Source organism: Chenopodium album, chromosome 23 (assembly GCF_948465745.1).
Source record: "Chenopodium album chromosome 23, dcCheAlbu1.1, whole genome shotgun sequence".
Lineage (NCBI taxonomy): Eukaryota > Viridiplantae > Streptophyta > Magnoliopsida > Caryophyllales > Amaranthaceae > Chenopodium > Chenopodium album.
In genome coordinates, this window is record NC_137856.1 from 37945005 (window position 1) to 37962307 (window position 17303).

The window sequence follows — 17303 nt, forward strand, 5'->3', positions numbered from 1 at the left end:
GAACATAAATAAGAATAATGAATATAGCCCATAGGTCTACCATTATAGATAAGCCTTAAATGTATATTAACACTGTATGGAGTATAATTTAGCTTCTAAATTAAACTCCATATTCAGATTCAAATTCTATAAAAATAAATTGGACGTTATCTAGATAATTTCCCTAATATGTTGATATCTCTCTTTGATTCAATCGGTTTTCTGCCAATAATGAAGATGCTACAATTGATTTTAATTGAATTAAATATTAGATTATCATATAATTGGATTGATGATTCAAATAGCAGATAACGCAATAGCTAAATAATAAATTCACATTAAAAGTATTTTAGAAATGCCAAAATCATATTCTTGCTCACATTCGTCATATATAGTATTGAGAAGTCAATGTAAAAATATATAATATATTGCTATGCACCTTTACTAGTTTACCACATCAAATGCGAAAATACTCGAGAAATTATAATCATGGCCATGAAATTCTTAATTAATATTCTTTCACTCCTAATCTTTGTTCTTACTGTAAGTCATGGTGCTGAAGAGGGAAGCAGAAAATCAAGACTCAGAAAAGAAGATATAGAGCTCGATAAGCAAGTCAACATCTTGAATAAGCCCCCCATTACAAGCTTCAAGGTCAAAAGCTAATACTCAATTCTATCAACTTTTCACCAATTCTATTAACTCGTAAAAAACATTTGTGTTCACTCAATTTACAATAGTATTATTGTACATTAAAAAGGTAGTAGTTGTTTAGTTTGTGCATGAACAATATTTTCATGCATGAAACTTACCTTTCAATTTAGTAGCACAAAACCCCTACTCAATTGAAGGATTAGTAGAATCACAATTACAAAAGTAACATTTATTTTCGCCTTATAATAGATCAAAGACGGTGAAATTATCGATTGCATAGATATACATAAGCAACCTGCTTTTGATCACCCATTGCTCAAGAATCACAAGCTTCAGGTATATATACACGTATAATTCATTTTTGTTGTTTTTTTTTTTTTTAAGTGATTATGCATAGCTAACAAAACTACTATATTCATGAATAAAAAGAGGAGACCTAGTTTTATACCAGAAGAAAAAAGAGTTAAAGGAGCAAGCTCGAGATTAAAAAGACGACAATATAATCAAGGGGAGTTTAAAGGGTGTTCTCATGGAACGGTCCCTTTTAGGAGGGTTCATAAGGAAGATTTGATCAATGCTAAAGCAATTCGTGATCTTCGTCGTTTAAGATCTGTTAATTCAACATTAGGGCTCACGCCTGAAATTCATGTAAGTATGTTCAACTGTACAATATTCATTAAATCAGATTCACAAAGTACAGAGTACTAACTGTGCTAGTGACATTAACCTTATTCATTCGAATACTCCAAAGTATGCAGCGTTGACAACTCCAGATGATAAATCCAGAAAGATAGAAGGCGCATCGACATTCATCACAGTATACAACTTATCAGTTCAAGCACCCCAAATAAGCGAGGCTCTACTATGGATTGGTTCCGGTGTTAGTGGTTCATATAGCAGTGTAGAATATGGATGGACAGTAAGTTTCAATATCAATTTAATCTCTCTGCACACTTACAATAGGCAAATGATATTCTGTCCAATTTTCATTTATAAAATTTTGTCTCTTGGTTTGCAGGTAAATCCGCAACTGTATGGGGATAGTCAATCGCGAACCTATAGCCAGTGGACTGTAAGTTAGTTTATTAAAATGTTGGTGCACTCGCAAAAAATCTCATTTAAAAATATTGTACAAAGAGAAAGTGGTGCTAAGGTATACGAAGTAGTAAGATTAAATTCCGCCTATGTTATTTGCCCATTTGTGTTAAAGAAAGAAGCAAAAACAACCGTTCATGACGATAAGATTAAGAGCATAGTCAACAGATTTTCAATATAGCACACAAACTATGCAACTAAGCCAAGAAAATACGAAATATAAAAGAACAATCATGAGCGACTGAGCCAGGCAAGCCTGTTCAAGTTGGCCAGACCAAACCTAAGTAACTTTGACCCAGGTTCCCGGCTAATTAACCAAATCAACTCAGTTGTAGATCTAGGTTCTATACTATACGACTATACTAACACTAACCATCTAATATTTTATGATATATATGTGATTATTGGAAGGAAATTTGTGTCGGATTGCAGGCAGATGGATTCCAAAACACAGGATGCTATAACTCACTTTGCCCAGGGTATGTGCAAATAAGTCCAAGATTGCCAATGGGTTCAACAAGTAATCCTGTTTCGACCGTTGGAGGAAAGACCTATGGCATGGATATCAAGATCTACAGGGTAATATCTTCAAAATTATCTAACTTGTTTTCTACTACGATACACATTTTACACAAACTTTTGAGTAGGATCTCATCCATTACCAAAATTGTCTTACAGGATCAAAAGACAAGCAATTGGTGGATTATTGAAAACTTTAGTGACTTAAAAAACGAACCAATAGGTTACTGGCCAAAAGAGTTATTTCCAACACTGGCGGATTCTACTACAGTACTGCAATTAGGAGGGAAGGTTTATAGCCCTTCAAACATCCCTAAACCAGTTCCAATGGGATCAGGAGTCTACGCAGCGGATGATCTCACCAGAAGTGGTTACGCTTCCAAACTCGCTTACATGGATACAGACGGAGAGTTTTACTTACCAAAAAATCTTCCCATTCAAGTGACTGCTGATAACTCTGATGTATATAAGGCAGATTACTTGGGGAAGATAGATGATGACAATGGATATACCCTGGTGTTTGGGGGACCTGACCAAATTGGTTAGAATTTTATGCATGATCAAGAACTTAACTTGTCTTAGTTTGTTGGCAAGCTAAGATTTAATCCTAAATCTGAAAATAAATAAAGCCTGATCGCTTTTACTCCGATATCAGAAGTCTTCTCACAGGGCATATCCTCATATGTAAGCCTATTCAGTGTACGGACATAGGATGTACTCCCTTTATCCCTATATAATACTCGGTATGTCCCATAATCTCACATTTCATTGAGAATCATGTTTATGGAGATGAATAATCTAATCCATGATATTGTTTTGGCTAATATAACATTGTAGAATTTTGACCATTTTGCAAAACTTAACCTATTAGATAGATGTGCAATTGGAAAGGATGTGCTCTTACTAAATCTACCAACAATTTCAGAGGAAACAATGTGTCTCCCCTGATTGATTGTGGCAACATTAGTTGGAAGCCTATGCTTACTAGAGCAACCATCTACCTCCCAATTAGTCAAGATTTTGAGTACGGTCAACCCACCACCATGGCCACCACCCACCAGCAGAATTTCGCATTTTCCCCCAGGCCTGGACCAACAAGCACAAAGAAAGAAATCTTTTCAATAACAAATTTCTTGTATCCTATTTTGAGCCAGTTTAAGTTTAATCATCCACTCTTCTACCTCGGCATCCTTATGGGATTAAAGCTTTGTGGTTATTGTTGTATTCTACGTCGGAAGTATTTGACTATTTGTGTCTCAGTCACAAGAGTGGTTGAGCTTAACATACAGCCATAATGACCATACAACTAACACTGTAAGGTCTGTAACCTATCTCTAAGCCCACTTTTAACCTAGTCAATAGCACAAGAACAAGTAGGATGGATGAAGGAATTATTTGACTAATCTTTCTATTTTTGGTCTTCTTTAAAATCACTTCCCCTGTCCCACAAAAAAATTCTCATTTATTTCTATCCACAAAAGTAAACATTTCGTAGGCACATAAAGATTTATGTTGATGACTACACGGAATAATCAAATTTGGTTCATGTTAGCCGACCCCACTTTTGGGATTAAGGCTTTGATTGATTGATTGATTGATTGATTTCTATCCACAAAAGTAAACATTTCGTAGGCACATAGTTTTAAACTTTTAATAGACTACTTTTCCATGTTACTCCCTTCGTCCCACAATAAAATTCTACAATCAATACTCTCCTAAAACTATGGAGGGGGTAACATGAAAAACTATGTTTTTCACTTTTTCTTTTCCACTTTTCCTTGACATACGCAACATCAATTCATGTTCACATACATCTAATTACTATGTCAAGGAAGAATTATAATCAATAGCTACAAATTCTGACTTTAACACAAAGACTTACTCAATGCTCCAAAATCATATGATTGAAAAGGAGAAAAATGGGGAGATTTGGAAGACATTAAGCTACTCTATTAGTGATACTGCCGGCCACTATCAGCCTACAGTAACGCTTTTATTGTCTAGTTCCTGTCAATTTAGTGCACCCTTGGCCCGGCCATCTTTATCAAGCCTGCGGTTATCAAAGTGCTACCACCACAACTTTAACGACTTACAATACCATTTTAAATGTGGAGTGCCTCTATTTCTGACTATATAATTTTTTTTCTTAAATCAGGCTAAATAGACTAATTGACTGTCACATTGTCAACAGTCACCACTGTCAATTACTCGAATATTGTTGAAGCAAACGATATTATCATTAATAATTACTCCCCCGAGATGTGATAGGTAAAACACTAAGGTTTGTACATAATGTCAAAAGTGTGAAAACTAGATACGGGTTTTTTGGTATACTTTGGGTACTATTTAGAGAGCTCAACGATTAAGTTAAAATCTGTAGTACTTCCCATCCTTAATTAAAGTTTACAGCTTATCTTGGCAGGTTTATCAAGAGAATGAAAGTAGTGTGAACTGTGGACAAATATAAAGTAAACACAAGCAAAATGACACCCCAAAAATAAAAATAAAAAAAGTAATTACAGAGTATATATTGGTGTTTAAGGCATTGGGGGACAATTATGAGCAATTATTAACCTAAAGTATATTCTTCACAAATTCCAGCTCTTACTCATTTCAACAACAAAGTTATCCAACAGTATTTTCATACTTATTCATTTCGTAGACTTCACCCAAAATCTTAAAGTGTTCATTAAAAAAGTATAATGAGTCTTATAGTATGAGATTCATGATCCTTTTTCTAGGAAAATAGAAAAGATCCTAACCAGGTTCTAACAGGTCAGATATACCTTTGACACTCCATTAGTAGGACCAACCAGGCAATCATGAATGATAAACTAAAAATCAAAGGCAAGGTCGAGTAATCAAAGAATAGATAATCTTTTTGCACTCTCTTTGATTCTTGACATGTTTACAAGAAAACTAAAAAGAAATATCCTTTCTTTTTCATTGTTCTTTATTAATTTTTGGTGTAAAAAGAAGGGGAATAATGTTCTTTATAGATTTTTGGTGTAGAAAGAAGGGGAATCATGTACATATTCTACAATAACCTTGTATCATAGATTCATAGATCATTTTCTTAAATAATCCTCACTTATTGAACATTTTCATGATATTAAGTGTGATCATTTTAATAAATAGTCTTCTTTACAAAGTTACCATGGATAATTCCCAAGTGATTGTAATCATCAAAAGATTGGAATGAAAGGGATAATAGTAATACGACTAGTCAAATGTAAGATAGTCCACAAGTGTAGATTGAAAAACAAAAAGGGAAGGTCTTTAGTACCATGACCTGTTAAAAGCCACCACACTATGGCCCCTTAATAAGTGCGTTTGTCCAAAAAATGCATTTAAAGTGGGGCTATGCTTTATAATACTTCCAAACTAAGCAATACCCTCAAAAAACAAAATAAACTCCTAAGGAGTATATGAGTAATGAAAAGCAATAGTAGTAGGCAAATAATATGAAAGCAGAGCACAAAACCAAGACAGTGTGAAGAAGTTACCCAAATAATGCAGTCAACTTCAACAAGGGAGGTCACAGAATTGTGCTTCCATGGCTGCTGCCCAACTCCTTTCTTCACTCTCAATGAAGCTGATAAATCCACTGCTGCTAAACCAAGAAATTCTTCGGCCGAAAACCGTCGCACTTTTGCTTCCACCACCTCTTCCTCTTTGTTCCCTAACACTGAGTTTAACAACCCTGACTCCCTTCCATCCCTGCAAGAAGCATTTGATCAGTTCATCAGAACATACCCAAATTACACTGAGACTTACCAAATTGATGAAATACGTGCTCAAGAGTACTACAATCTTTCCCTCTCTAACCATGTATGCCTTGATTACATTGGCATTGGCTTGTTCTCTTTTTCACAGCTTCACAATCAGCTTTCTCTCACATATCCTTCAACATCATCTTCGCCGCCTCCATTACGGCCCCACAGCTCGGACTTTCCAGTGTTCCACTTATCGTATAAGTCAGTAAATCTGAAGAACCACTTGCTTGAAGGAGGAAATGAATCGAGACTGGAGTCTGCAATCAAGAAGAGGATCAGGGAATTCCTCAACATTAGTGAAGAGGATTACTCTGTTGTTCTGACAGCAAACAGAACATCAGCCTTCAGATTAGTTGCAGAGTCATATCCTTTCGGGTCATGTAAGAAGCTTCTCACTGTCTACGATCATGACAGTGAGGCAGTAGATACAATGATTAATAGCTCAGAGAAGAGAGGAGCTCAAGCAATGGCAGCTGAGTTTACATGGCCAAGGTTAAGGATTCATTCATCAAAATTGAGGAGTATGATTACCAGCAAGAGAATGATCAGCAAGAAAAGAGGGCTTTTTGTTTTCCAGCTTCAATCAAGAGTGACAGGTGCTAGATACTCTTACCAATGGATGAAAGTGGCACAAGAACATGGATGGCATATCCTTCTTGATGCCTGTGCTGTGGGACCAAAAGACATGGATAGTCTGGGACTCTCTCTCTTCCAGCCAGATTTCTTAATATGCTCTTTCTACAAGGTTTTTGGGGAAAACCCATCTGGATTTGGGTGTCTCTTTGTCAAGAAATCGGTTATTTCGATCCTGGAAACTTCAACTACTGCTGGAATTGTAAGTATTGTCTCAGCAAGGAAGTTATTTTACCTGCCTGAAGAATCTTCTGGCAATGAAACAGAGTTTGAACAAGAGCTTGAGTTGGGCTCATCATCATCCAACTCCTTCTCTGGTCCAATATCCATCCAAGCACCGACAATGGAAAAAGGGGAGTCCTCTACGTCAGTAAGGAATAAAGATACTAGAGTGAAGATCAATGGACAAAAAATCTCAGAAATTGAAGTGATAGATGAAGCTAGTGATCTTTTTGTTGAGCGACGAAGCACGGTAATCAGCAGAAAAAGGAATTCACTAGTTGAATGTAGGTGCTTGGATCATATTGATGCATTGGGGCTCTCACTGGTAAATAGTAGGAGCAGGTACCTAGTCAATTGGCTCATTAATGGTTTAACAAAGCTCCAGCACCCAAATGCAGAAAGGGCAGTTCCCTTGGTAAAAATATATGGGCCAAAGATAAAGTTTGATCGAGGACCAGCCTTGGCTTTCAATGTGTTTGATTGGAAAGGAGAAAAGGTTGAGCCTATTCTAATACAGAAACTTGCTGATAGGAAAAGCATATCTTTAAGCTATGGTTTTCTGCATCATATTTGGTTTCCAGAAAAGTATGAACAACAAAAGGCTAGTGTCCTTGAGAAGAGAAGATGTGAAGCAAAGGAAAACCCAGGAAACAAAAAGAAAGGAAAGGAAAACCTAGGTATAAGAGTAGTTACAGCTGCATTCGGATTCATTGCCACATTTGCAGATGCTTACAAGCTTTGGGCTTTTGTAGCTCAGTTCTTGGATGCAGACTTTGTGGAGAAAGAGAGATGGCGATACACTGCCCTTAATCAAACAACCGTTGAAATCTGAACGGCGGGAATTCTTAGTCCAATAATCAATTTTCCTGAGTTTTCGGAATCATGAGGTCACCAATGCTTACAGGTGAAGCATACCAAGGTTCATGGTATGATTGAATCAAGGATCTGTTATCTCTTTACCTTTTTGACAGCATATTTTATACGAAGTATATGCCATTATTGTACATCTCACTTCATAGTCTAGTAAAACTCCTTCTATTATACTCATAAAAAAACAAAACGTACCTGCTGCTTCTTGTAGCTAACTGATAAGCATATTCCCTTCAAATTGTCAGCATTTCAGGTGAAATATTTTAGTTCTTTTGCAGATTTCCAGCTCAATCATTGCCCTTCAGTGTTTCAACATCAGTCTTATCTGATACGGAGTACAGTTTATGTCTTAGATGACATTGTTACAATTGAATAGCATGAAATCTTTGTTTATAGTATTTTTACCATAAAAGCACTACTAGTGGTGCAAACAAAAAAATGCCTGCATATTATGATGAATAAAATGATAATATCTTACTAGACATATAATGTAAACATATGCAAACACAACAAAGCCATGTCAGTAAATGCCAGCACACTCTGCATGAAAATGTCTGGTAAAGAGTGAACTGTAAGGATCAAGAGTAAATTAGACTCCAAGTAACAGCTTTGACGAGTCAATCTATGATTTTGTAATACTACTATTTGGTTAAGGGTAAACTGTATGAGTAGATGGAGATTAACCTACTTTCTTTGAAGGAAGATTTGTTTAAGAGTCCAAAATGTGTAATTAACCCATAAATATCTATTATTTAACTTATGGCTTCTGCTACTTTATAAAGCAAAATGCACGCCTATCGTTCAGTACATATTTAAAACCTCAAATAGCTAGGTGTTAATCAACTGAACACTTTTGCAGAATCTGTTATTTGCTCTGAGCTAGTTCCATGTCAAATATACTAATATAATCTACTTTTATAAAAATTATTATACGCTATCTAATACGAGTATCTGCTAATAGCCAAACAAGACCTGTGTTACCATACTCAGCATAGTTAGATGCAATGTTTAGGCTACAGTTAGTTGCTTATCAAAACTTTTGGATAGTGATGGTGGATGATGACTTTAAAGAAGTTGCGGGAAACAGAATAGGTAATAACTCATAACTCAATGACCGGTGTCCTCTAGCCATAGACTAGATAAACAGAAGCCATCTAATAAAGCAACATTTAAAGCTTTATGTGCAATCTTATGGATTGTAAGGTGTAACTTTTAGATGACTTACTGATAGTTTGGATCCAAAACTAGTGTAGGTAGTGTGCTGCTATAAATTCACCAAACCATGGAAGGATACTTATATGCGGTATAATAAGCATTAGAAAATAGAAGCTACGGTTTCCTTAAATGTGGCCTTCATGTTCTGTTCATTCTCTGCAATCAAGTCTGCTATGATTAAGCTCTTCATAATATTTTCCACTTGCACATTGCACTTCCTATGAAGCTAACATGTTAAGGTCACTTATGTACTTCACAGGAGTCAGGAAGCTAATTAATTGAGCAATCCCAAGGAATGATAAGAAAAGTAGGTACTAAACATCGCCCAATCCACGATACACACAAAAAAAAGAGGGGGGGGGGGGGGGGGGGGAGTTACAGCCCAAGTGAAAGCTTTAAAAAATTTCCTTATTTTTTGCAGCTCTGGATAGAATGCTTAGTGTGACAAGCAGAGTGACAGATAAACAGCCTAAACTGCTAAGTAAAACTAGAACTTTATAACGTTATAACTAACATCTCACATGAGCCCCAAGCCAACCCATGAATGTTCTCAGAAGCTTCTTAGTAGATCATAAGATATAAGGTGAAAAATAAACACAACAGGCAACTACAAACAGTTTACACTAGTGAGAAAAAGAGAGTTCTCGGCCATAGGCTTCCAGTAAGCAGCACATAAATTGATGATAAACTAATACGTCCTATTAGAGCTGTCAACAAGTCTATGCTAAGTAAAGCTGGAATTCCAAAGCTTACCCTGAGATACACTATTGATGTTGTGTTAATTAAATCAGCAATTATATTGGACACACCCAATCATTCGTACTTCTTAATTTTGTAAAGATGTTGGTAAGTTGTTTAAAACTGATCGGGATATCCAGGATGTCAATGATATATGAACTTGAAGCCCCATGAAGGCTTCGGTATGTGAGTATGTCTAGTTCCTTCGGAAGCACTCCCCTTTTCCTCCAAAAACACAAAAGCCAAATATAGAACTTAATGTTCAATTAACAGGAGAAGGCACGAGAGTAACATAGCTGTCAAACATGATATATGACATAATGCTGAGTAAAGCATCATAAGAAAAGGACTCTCGAAACAAAAACTAATAAGTACGAAAAAGCTCCAAACCTACCATAATGCCTACATAACAAAATTAGTAACATAAAAGGATAAAGTAGCATAATAGAGATCAGGCTGCTTAAGACAAAGGAACTTGTGTAATGGTGGGTCTGAAACCAACGGACCAGTACGAACTGAATTATAAATTTCTGGCATGCTTCACTAAATTCCCATAAGATTTGACAAAGCACGAAAAAAGCGACCTTTACATGATCTGCTGGTGTAAGATACCAGTCAGCCAATCAAACTACATGGTAGCAACTCTCATCAAACTGTGAATTCTAGTAGTCATGACTTCTTATAGTATCAATTACATTACTAGTCATATATTGGTTCAAAAAATATGTAATCCTTGAGAAACCCAGATACAAAAGACGAAACTATACTTATGAGCAATTTAATTTAATTTGGCAGCAGCAATGAGAGTTAGTTTCATTGATCCTAGGCAAACAAGTGACTGCTTAAACAAGAATTTATATATTTGGTCTCATTATTCTCTGGTTGTAACTTATTAAGACGGTATCAAAAGAAAGGGTGACTTTCAAGAGTAACTTGTGAGCTATTTGGTCTCATTACACTCTCAGGTTGTAAGACAACTAATACAGAAAGACGGGGTAACTTTCATGATTAACTTGCGAGTTATGAGAGGATAGTTTTCAAGAAATGAGGTGACATTTTCCATCTCATGCTACAATTGCCTAATTTAAACACCAAATGACTATGACCAGGCAAAATGACCCTAATGCAAATTTTTGGAGAAGAAAACAACCACCTGATTGCATCAACAAACAAAAAATCCCATCTTTATTAACACTAATAATCTTAGGGTCCTTTGAAATGACAAAAAGAACAAGAAATCCACAGCATCAATTAAACCACATTGCATCAAATAAAAAAAAAATAAAGAAAGAAAAATATTTGATAATCATAATAAAAGAGGAACAGTATTACACCTACCCAATTACCTCATAATGCCAGCTGATGGTGAAACCCACTCTAAAGAAGAAACCATGTGGCCCAACAGCAGAAGACTTCTCTCAGGCATTTTATCAAACAGTTGGAAGACTATACCAAAAATTCCTTCAAAGAATCAAGTTCCAAAATGTAAATGCCACCAAAATAATACAACAGTAGTTCAAATTAACAGCATTTGAAATTTCCAAAATCTGGGTGTTGAAACATCAGCATTAATCCAGATTCTCTAAATTCATGCCCATCAAAAGAGACAGTAACGTTTAATAATATATTTCTTTAAATGGGAAGAATTGGCATCACATAATTAGGTGATCACATTGAAGAATGACGTGATCATATTGGGTAGATAGTGGACAAAAATATGAGACAAATTGTACGAAAATCTCAAGTTATAAAGTTGTGTTCTTTAGAACATGAAGGAGTGCATTTTGAGGGCAGACTGAAAAATCTGAAATTCTCACCTTGGAAGTTTCGGTTAATCCTAGCTTCATGGTTGAGTAATTTTGACTTTTTTTTTTCTTTCTCCGGCAAAAAGAGCCGTAGTAATGATATAGACATAATTTGATCTTAAGTTGAACATGAATAGGTTATATAGGCTCGTGTATGTGCAATTGTGCCTTACGCTAAAGCAGGTCATGTTTGTGACAAACAAAATAATAAGTCTTGTCGTATAGAATTCGTGCTTAATAATTAAATATATATGGTAAAATGGTCAATATTAGATAGTCTTACACACGGGTTAGTTAGTCGCGCTCATATTAAATTTTGATAATGATGCTCATGCTCATCTTTTGACCTATTGGCATACCTCTCATGTCATGCCAAGCTTGGAGCTAGGTCATACGAAATTGGGCTATTTTTGCACCGTGTCTAATTAGCTCTTGTATCAGTCTTACCTGATGACCAACTCTACCACACCTAAAAAAATCATATATGTAGTACTTCCTTTGTTTTTTTTACTTGCAACACCTCTCTTTTCATGCTTGCTGATACATTATTTCAATCGATATTATCTTTAATTATTAATATGTAAAAATTATAAACATTTAATATTAAAAACTATAAATTGAGACAAATCTAAAAAGATCCATGTGACTATATTTATCTTTGCTATAAATCATCAATGCTAGTTAAAGTGGAGCAAATTAATACAATAAAAATGAAACTATATCAAGTATAAAAAACCGGAGGAAGTAGGATCAAGGGGGCCTATCATTAGATGCACTGTACATTTGTATATGAAAATGACATTGATAATTGTAAGAGATGAGTATTAAGTACATTAATCTACTGGTTTTCAAGGAAAAAAAAAAAAGTACATTAATCTACATATATATAAATAAACTCCAATTTGGAGGAGATTTATATAATTATTGTTTACCACCTTAATCGAAGTTATATCGTTAACCTTTTTTTTTTTTTTTTTAGTAAGGGTTGATAATTTGCGGCTCCTTGGCGTCCATATCAACTTTGCCTCAAAGTTATGTTACATATCTCTTCCAAAAAAAAAAAAAAAAAAAAAAAAAAAAAAAAAAAGGTAAGCAAGCTTCGTTTACTTCGTTAATTTTGCAAGCTATGTAGCTAGTTAGGTAGTTAGGTTATGTTATTCTCAATTGAAAAAAGATGTTTAGTATGAATTTACTATTAAGGTTTTATTTGGCCTAAAAATTGAATCATTTTTTTTGGAGCAACGTGTTTTGATCAATAAGGCCCCGTTCTCTAGAGCTGCTCTGCTTCAATCTGCTCTGCTGAAATCTGTTATGCTCTGCTCTGCCCAAAAGCTCAAAAGAACAGATCCTAAGTCTATTAAACCCATTAGATAATGGTTAGAGCAATTCTCCAAAGCTCTATCTGTTGGATGTGGCCTAAATTTTATAGGTCCAGTATTTTAGTGGAGTATTTGTGCATATTCTATAAACTTTCGGAAAAATCAAGCATGGTTACTTATAGTTTCTCTAAAATTATCTACTTGAACGTATTCTTGACATTGGATTCAACTAAAAAATATATGGTTGTGGAAAATCTAGAACATCATAGATACAAAAATGATGAACAAAGTTCTTAAATATTCTAGCCATTTCTTTCAACCTCCCTCTACAGCTATAAATATTAGTGATAGACATTCATACATACACAAGAACCCATACCCATACATAAGCCTTCCTGCCTTCCTACTTTTTATATAGCTTCATATACAGAGTAGTGGATTATTTTGGGTGTTCATCGTTCGTAGGTGTTTTGTTTTTTACACATTAAATATGTATGCGTGTCTTTTTTTACTACTTGTCTTGCTTTTATTATTCTCTCTATTATACTTCTCAATCTCTACGTCTTTTATTTAAATCTGTTGTGCGCATTTACCAACCTTAACATTATTAATAATGATCTAATTCATTAGAATAAACTTGTTTTTTATCTACACAAGTAATGATGAAGGATTATTTACTATGGGTTCAACTAAACCTAAAATTTGGTGTACAAAAATTAATATATAATTATCAGTATATTTATTTATTAAATATAAAAATACATAAATACTAACTTTTTTTAAATGAAATGAAATAAAACAAACCTAATCACAATGTGATACATTCTTATTTTCTTTAAACAAAAACCAAAATTTGATTCAAAACAGTCTTCCACGTGATCAAACGCCTTTAAGAGCGACAATTGATTCGAAAATGAAACCCAAAATACCTTGATTTGAGATAGATAGGTGCCATAATAATACCAAATTGGGGCTTTAATACCTTTTCTTATCCTCTTCATTATTGTTGACCAAATTAGCATTAAAAGAAGGTTTCGCTTAGAATTTAGGAGCAAAATTGCAAAAACTGGATCAATCATCCCGAGTTGGTTGAGTTTCCGATTAATGTTCTTAGCCATAATATCCAAAACGTAGAACACAGCTTCGTATTCGTTCAGAATATTGGTCTGGTCATTAGATAAGTTGGCAGGTAGGTTAACCGATGATAGGCTCACTCCTTTGTAATTAGTCACATGAAATACCAATCCAGCAATTTCCGAGGGTAAAATTGTTCGAGAGAACGCTGGAAAACGTTGTGCTGATAACCCCATCTCAAAAGTTGCATAATGCAGATTGGTTCATCATAGAGCGAGAATTGAGAAATGAAATAAGTAAAAACCAACCTAATCACAATGTTATTTTCTTTAAACAAAAACCAAAATTTGATGGATCTTTCAACTTCAACTCTTTTGTAGTGGGGCTTTTAACCGCATGATAATGAGGAACAAGCTAATTTATATTTTTCTACAAACTTTTTATAAATATCATAACTTAACGGAAATGTTATTATGTGTTAAATTGCTAATAGCACATGTCCATGATTTTTAAAATCTCAAATAATACGAAGCATAACACTATTAGATCTCCTCAACCTAATAAACTTTATTTATTTATTTATTTATTTATTTTTTTTTGAAACCAATAAACTTTATTTATCTTATTAAACTAATTATTTTTTTTTTTAAAAAAAAACTTTGCCTTAAATTTATAAAAAAAAAACAAAAAAACTTTTTTTTACTGTTCTTTTTAAATCTACACTGGAATAGAATTAGTGCTGATTTTTTGGTAACTAAAACTTGTGTCAATGAGACCAAATAAAGAGGGACCCCATCTCTTTCTCCCCCACATATATTGGTGGGTCCCAAATTTCCACAAACCCATTCTTATCTTGTGGACCCACTTTTGTGTGGGACCATTCTTCTACATTTGATTTTCCCACCCCTCTATTTATATGTAGTCCCTCTTTTAACGGTGTGGAGACCCATTAAAATTAAACATATTAATTCTTAATAATTAACAAAAAAATAAAAAATAAAATTAGAGGGCCCAATCTTTGAAGAAGCCATCCACAGCGGATAAGTGGGGTTACCTTTTCTAGGGTTTGTTTTCTCTCTCATCTTCTCTCTTCCTTTCTGATTTATTACTCTCTAATTATCATTATTATTATTAATTAAGTATTATTGAAATCATAAACAGTCTTCTCTTAATCGGTTAACTGTACAATATAAATCCAATTTCAGTCAAAAATATTGACAAACATTAAAGCTCTGTTCCCTCCTTCATTTCCCCGCCCACCACCTGTTCGTTCTTATTCCCCAATGAAACTATTTGTGCAATTCTTCATGTGGGTGTTGTTGATTTCTTGAGTTTTTTAATGGGTTTTCCTCAAATTTATCTGGGTAATTTTTGAATTTTTCTGGGTCGTTTTAGATTTTTACGGGCATCAATTTCTTCAATTAAAGAAATACAAACAATGGAAGACGAAGAGAACAACAGTAGCAGCAACAACGACACAAATAGTAGAAACTCCGGCGATTTTCCGGCGACGGACCCATTACCGCCGGTGGACCACTCAGAATCGACGGCGATAATTCCGGCGGCGTTGAAGGTGGAGCCCACTGACGCGGTTACACTCGCTTCACCTCCTCCTTTGGTGCGTAAACGGCCATCAAAGGACCGTCATACGAAGGTTGAAGGTCGAGGTCGGAGGATCCGAATGCCCGCAGCTTGCGCTGCTCGGATCTTCCAGCTGACCCGAGAACTCGGCCATAAATCTGATGGTGAAACAATCAAATGGCTTCTTGAACGAGCTGAACCGTCTATTATTGAAGCTACTGGTACTGGTACGATTCCTGCCATTGCTGTTTCTGTGAATGGGACTTTGAAGATTCCGACTACTTCTTCGGGAAAAGATGAGGATGATTATGGTGGGAAGAAACGTAGGAGGACTAATAATAGTGATTTTGTTGATATGGCTGATGTTGGTGTTGGTAGTGGGGTTACGCTTTCTAGTGGGTTGGCGCCTATTATGCCTGCCACCGCGGCATTGGGCTTCACTACGGCACAAGCCCCTGGTCCGCCACCCCAGGGGCTTGTGCCGCTTTGGCCTGCTAATTTTTTCATGGTGCCCAATGCCGCCGGTGGAGGTCAGCAAGCTCAGTTCTGGGCTGCCCCGGTGTTTGGGTTGGCCACCCGGCCTATAAATAGTTTTGTGTCTGAGGTTGTTCCGCGGATGGGTCTGAGTGGTGGGAGGAATGAGACGAGTGTAGGGCCGAGTTTGTCGAGCTCAGGTACTAGCAATGGGAATGCTCCTACCACAACTACTAGTAATAACAATACTGCTACTACTACATCATTATTGGATTTTTCACTAGAGATATATGATAAGAATCATCAAAAGAGGGAGTTACAATTGATGGGTAGTAGACCTATTAACAGTAATGAGACTAATCATAATCTTAATAATCATCAAGGAATGTCTCAAGAACAAGTTCAGCTTCAAGTACAAGCAGGAGGAAGTAGTAATAGTACTACACCACCACCTTCATCTTCATCACAAGCAGTTTGACATATTGGTGATATATTAGGAATGGATTAATGGATGATGATCATGATGTAATGTCATGTCATGTAAGTTGTAAGTAAGATGAGTTTTGGTGGATTTTAATTTTATTATATTAGGGGGGTCAATTCATGAGGCATACACAATTTGATCAAAGTACCAAAATCAAAGTGTTTGATATTGTTAACCCCATTACATTTTGTTGGGTGATTAAGGAGGTGGTTTGATTGGTGGTGGTGGGTTTCTCTTTTTAGCCACTTTTAGGCTTTTTAATCTAGTTATTATGATGCTTAGCATGTTATTTTTAGCTTTTGGAGTGATTGTGCAAAAGTTTAGTTAGGTTTTAGAGGCTTTTAGCCGTTTTATGATGCAATTTGTGAGGGATAGTTCTTCTAACTTCTAAACTTTCTCCAAATTTAACACTTATGTTTCACTTTGTTATTATTGAAGATTCATCCTCACTTTTTTTTATCATTTTAATGACTTTGTATGTGATAATCTTTATCATTTTGTGACTCCCCATGTGCAAATGAATACCAATTTCATCGTACGTAGTAGTACATGTATTGATTTTACAACATTCCTATTTTTGATAATGCTTGGTTGAATGGTTGATGCATCTACGTGCACAACCAGAAACAACTATTGGTGCTTGCTTGTGATGATCACATTGGTTATGCACATTTGATTTAGTGATTTGTGTAAAGCGTATGTTGTTCAATATACTCGTATACATAGACCTTACACATCAAGGTAATTAAGTGTATAATGTAATTTTCTAAATGTAGATAAATTTTATCTAATAAAGCTATTATATGCACGGAAATTGTAAATATTGGTCAATTCACAAATGGTAGGTTTGAGAAGAGAAACAACA

At 35.2% G+C, this 17303-nt stretch overlaps 1 protein-coding gene and 1 pseudogene across 2 annotated transcripts; both read left to right on the top strand.

The window, feature by feature from the left end:
* The first annotated feature begins 5509 nt into the window (after positions 1 to 5509).
* LOC145608011 (uncharacterized) lies at positions 5510 to 8167 on the top strand. Its single transcript, XM_081663613.1, has one exon. The coding sequence runs from the start codon at positions 5761 to 5763 to the stop codon at positions 7708 to 7710; it is 1950 nt and encodes a 649-aa protein (XP_081519739.1). The 5' UTR covers positions 5510 to 5760; the 3' UTR covers positions 7711 to 8167.
* Positions 8168 to 14855: 6688 nt separating this feature from the next.
* Positions 14856 to 16822, top strand: LOC145608084 (transcription factor TCP19 pseudogene; annotated as a pseudogene). The gene is made up of 2 exons (XR_014105720.1): positions 14856 to 14963; positions 15295 to 16822. The product of XR_014105720.1 is annotated as a transcription factor TCP19 pseudogene (transcript).
* Positions 16823 to 17303: the final 481 nt, after the last annotated feature.

What these genes read in the sequence shown, in the direction of transcription:
- LOC145608011 (XM_081663613.1), top strand. Translation starts at nt 5,761, where the DNA reads ATGCAGTCAACTTCAACAAGGGAGGTCACAGAATTGTGCTTCCATGGC.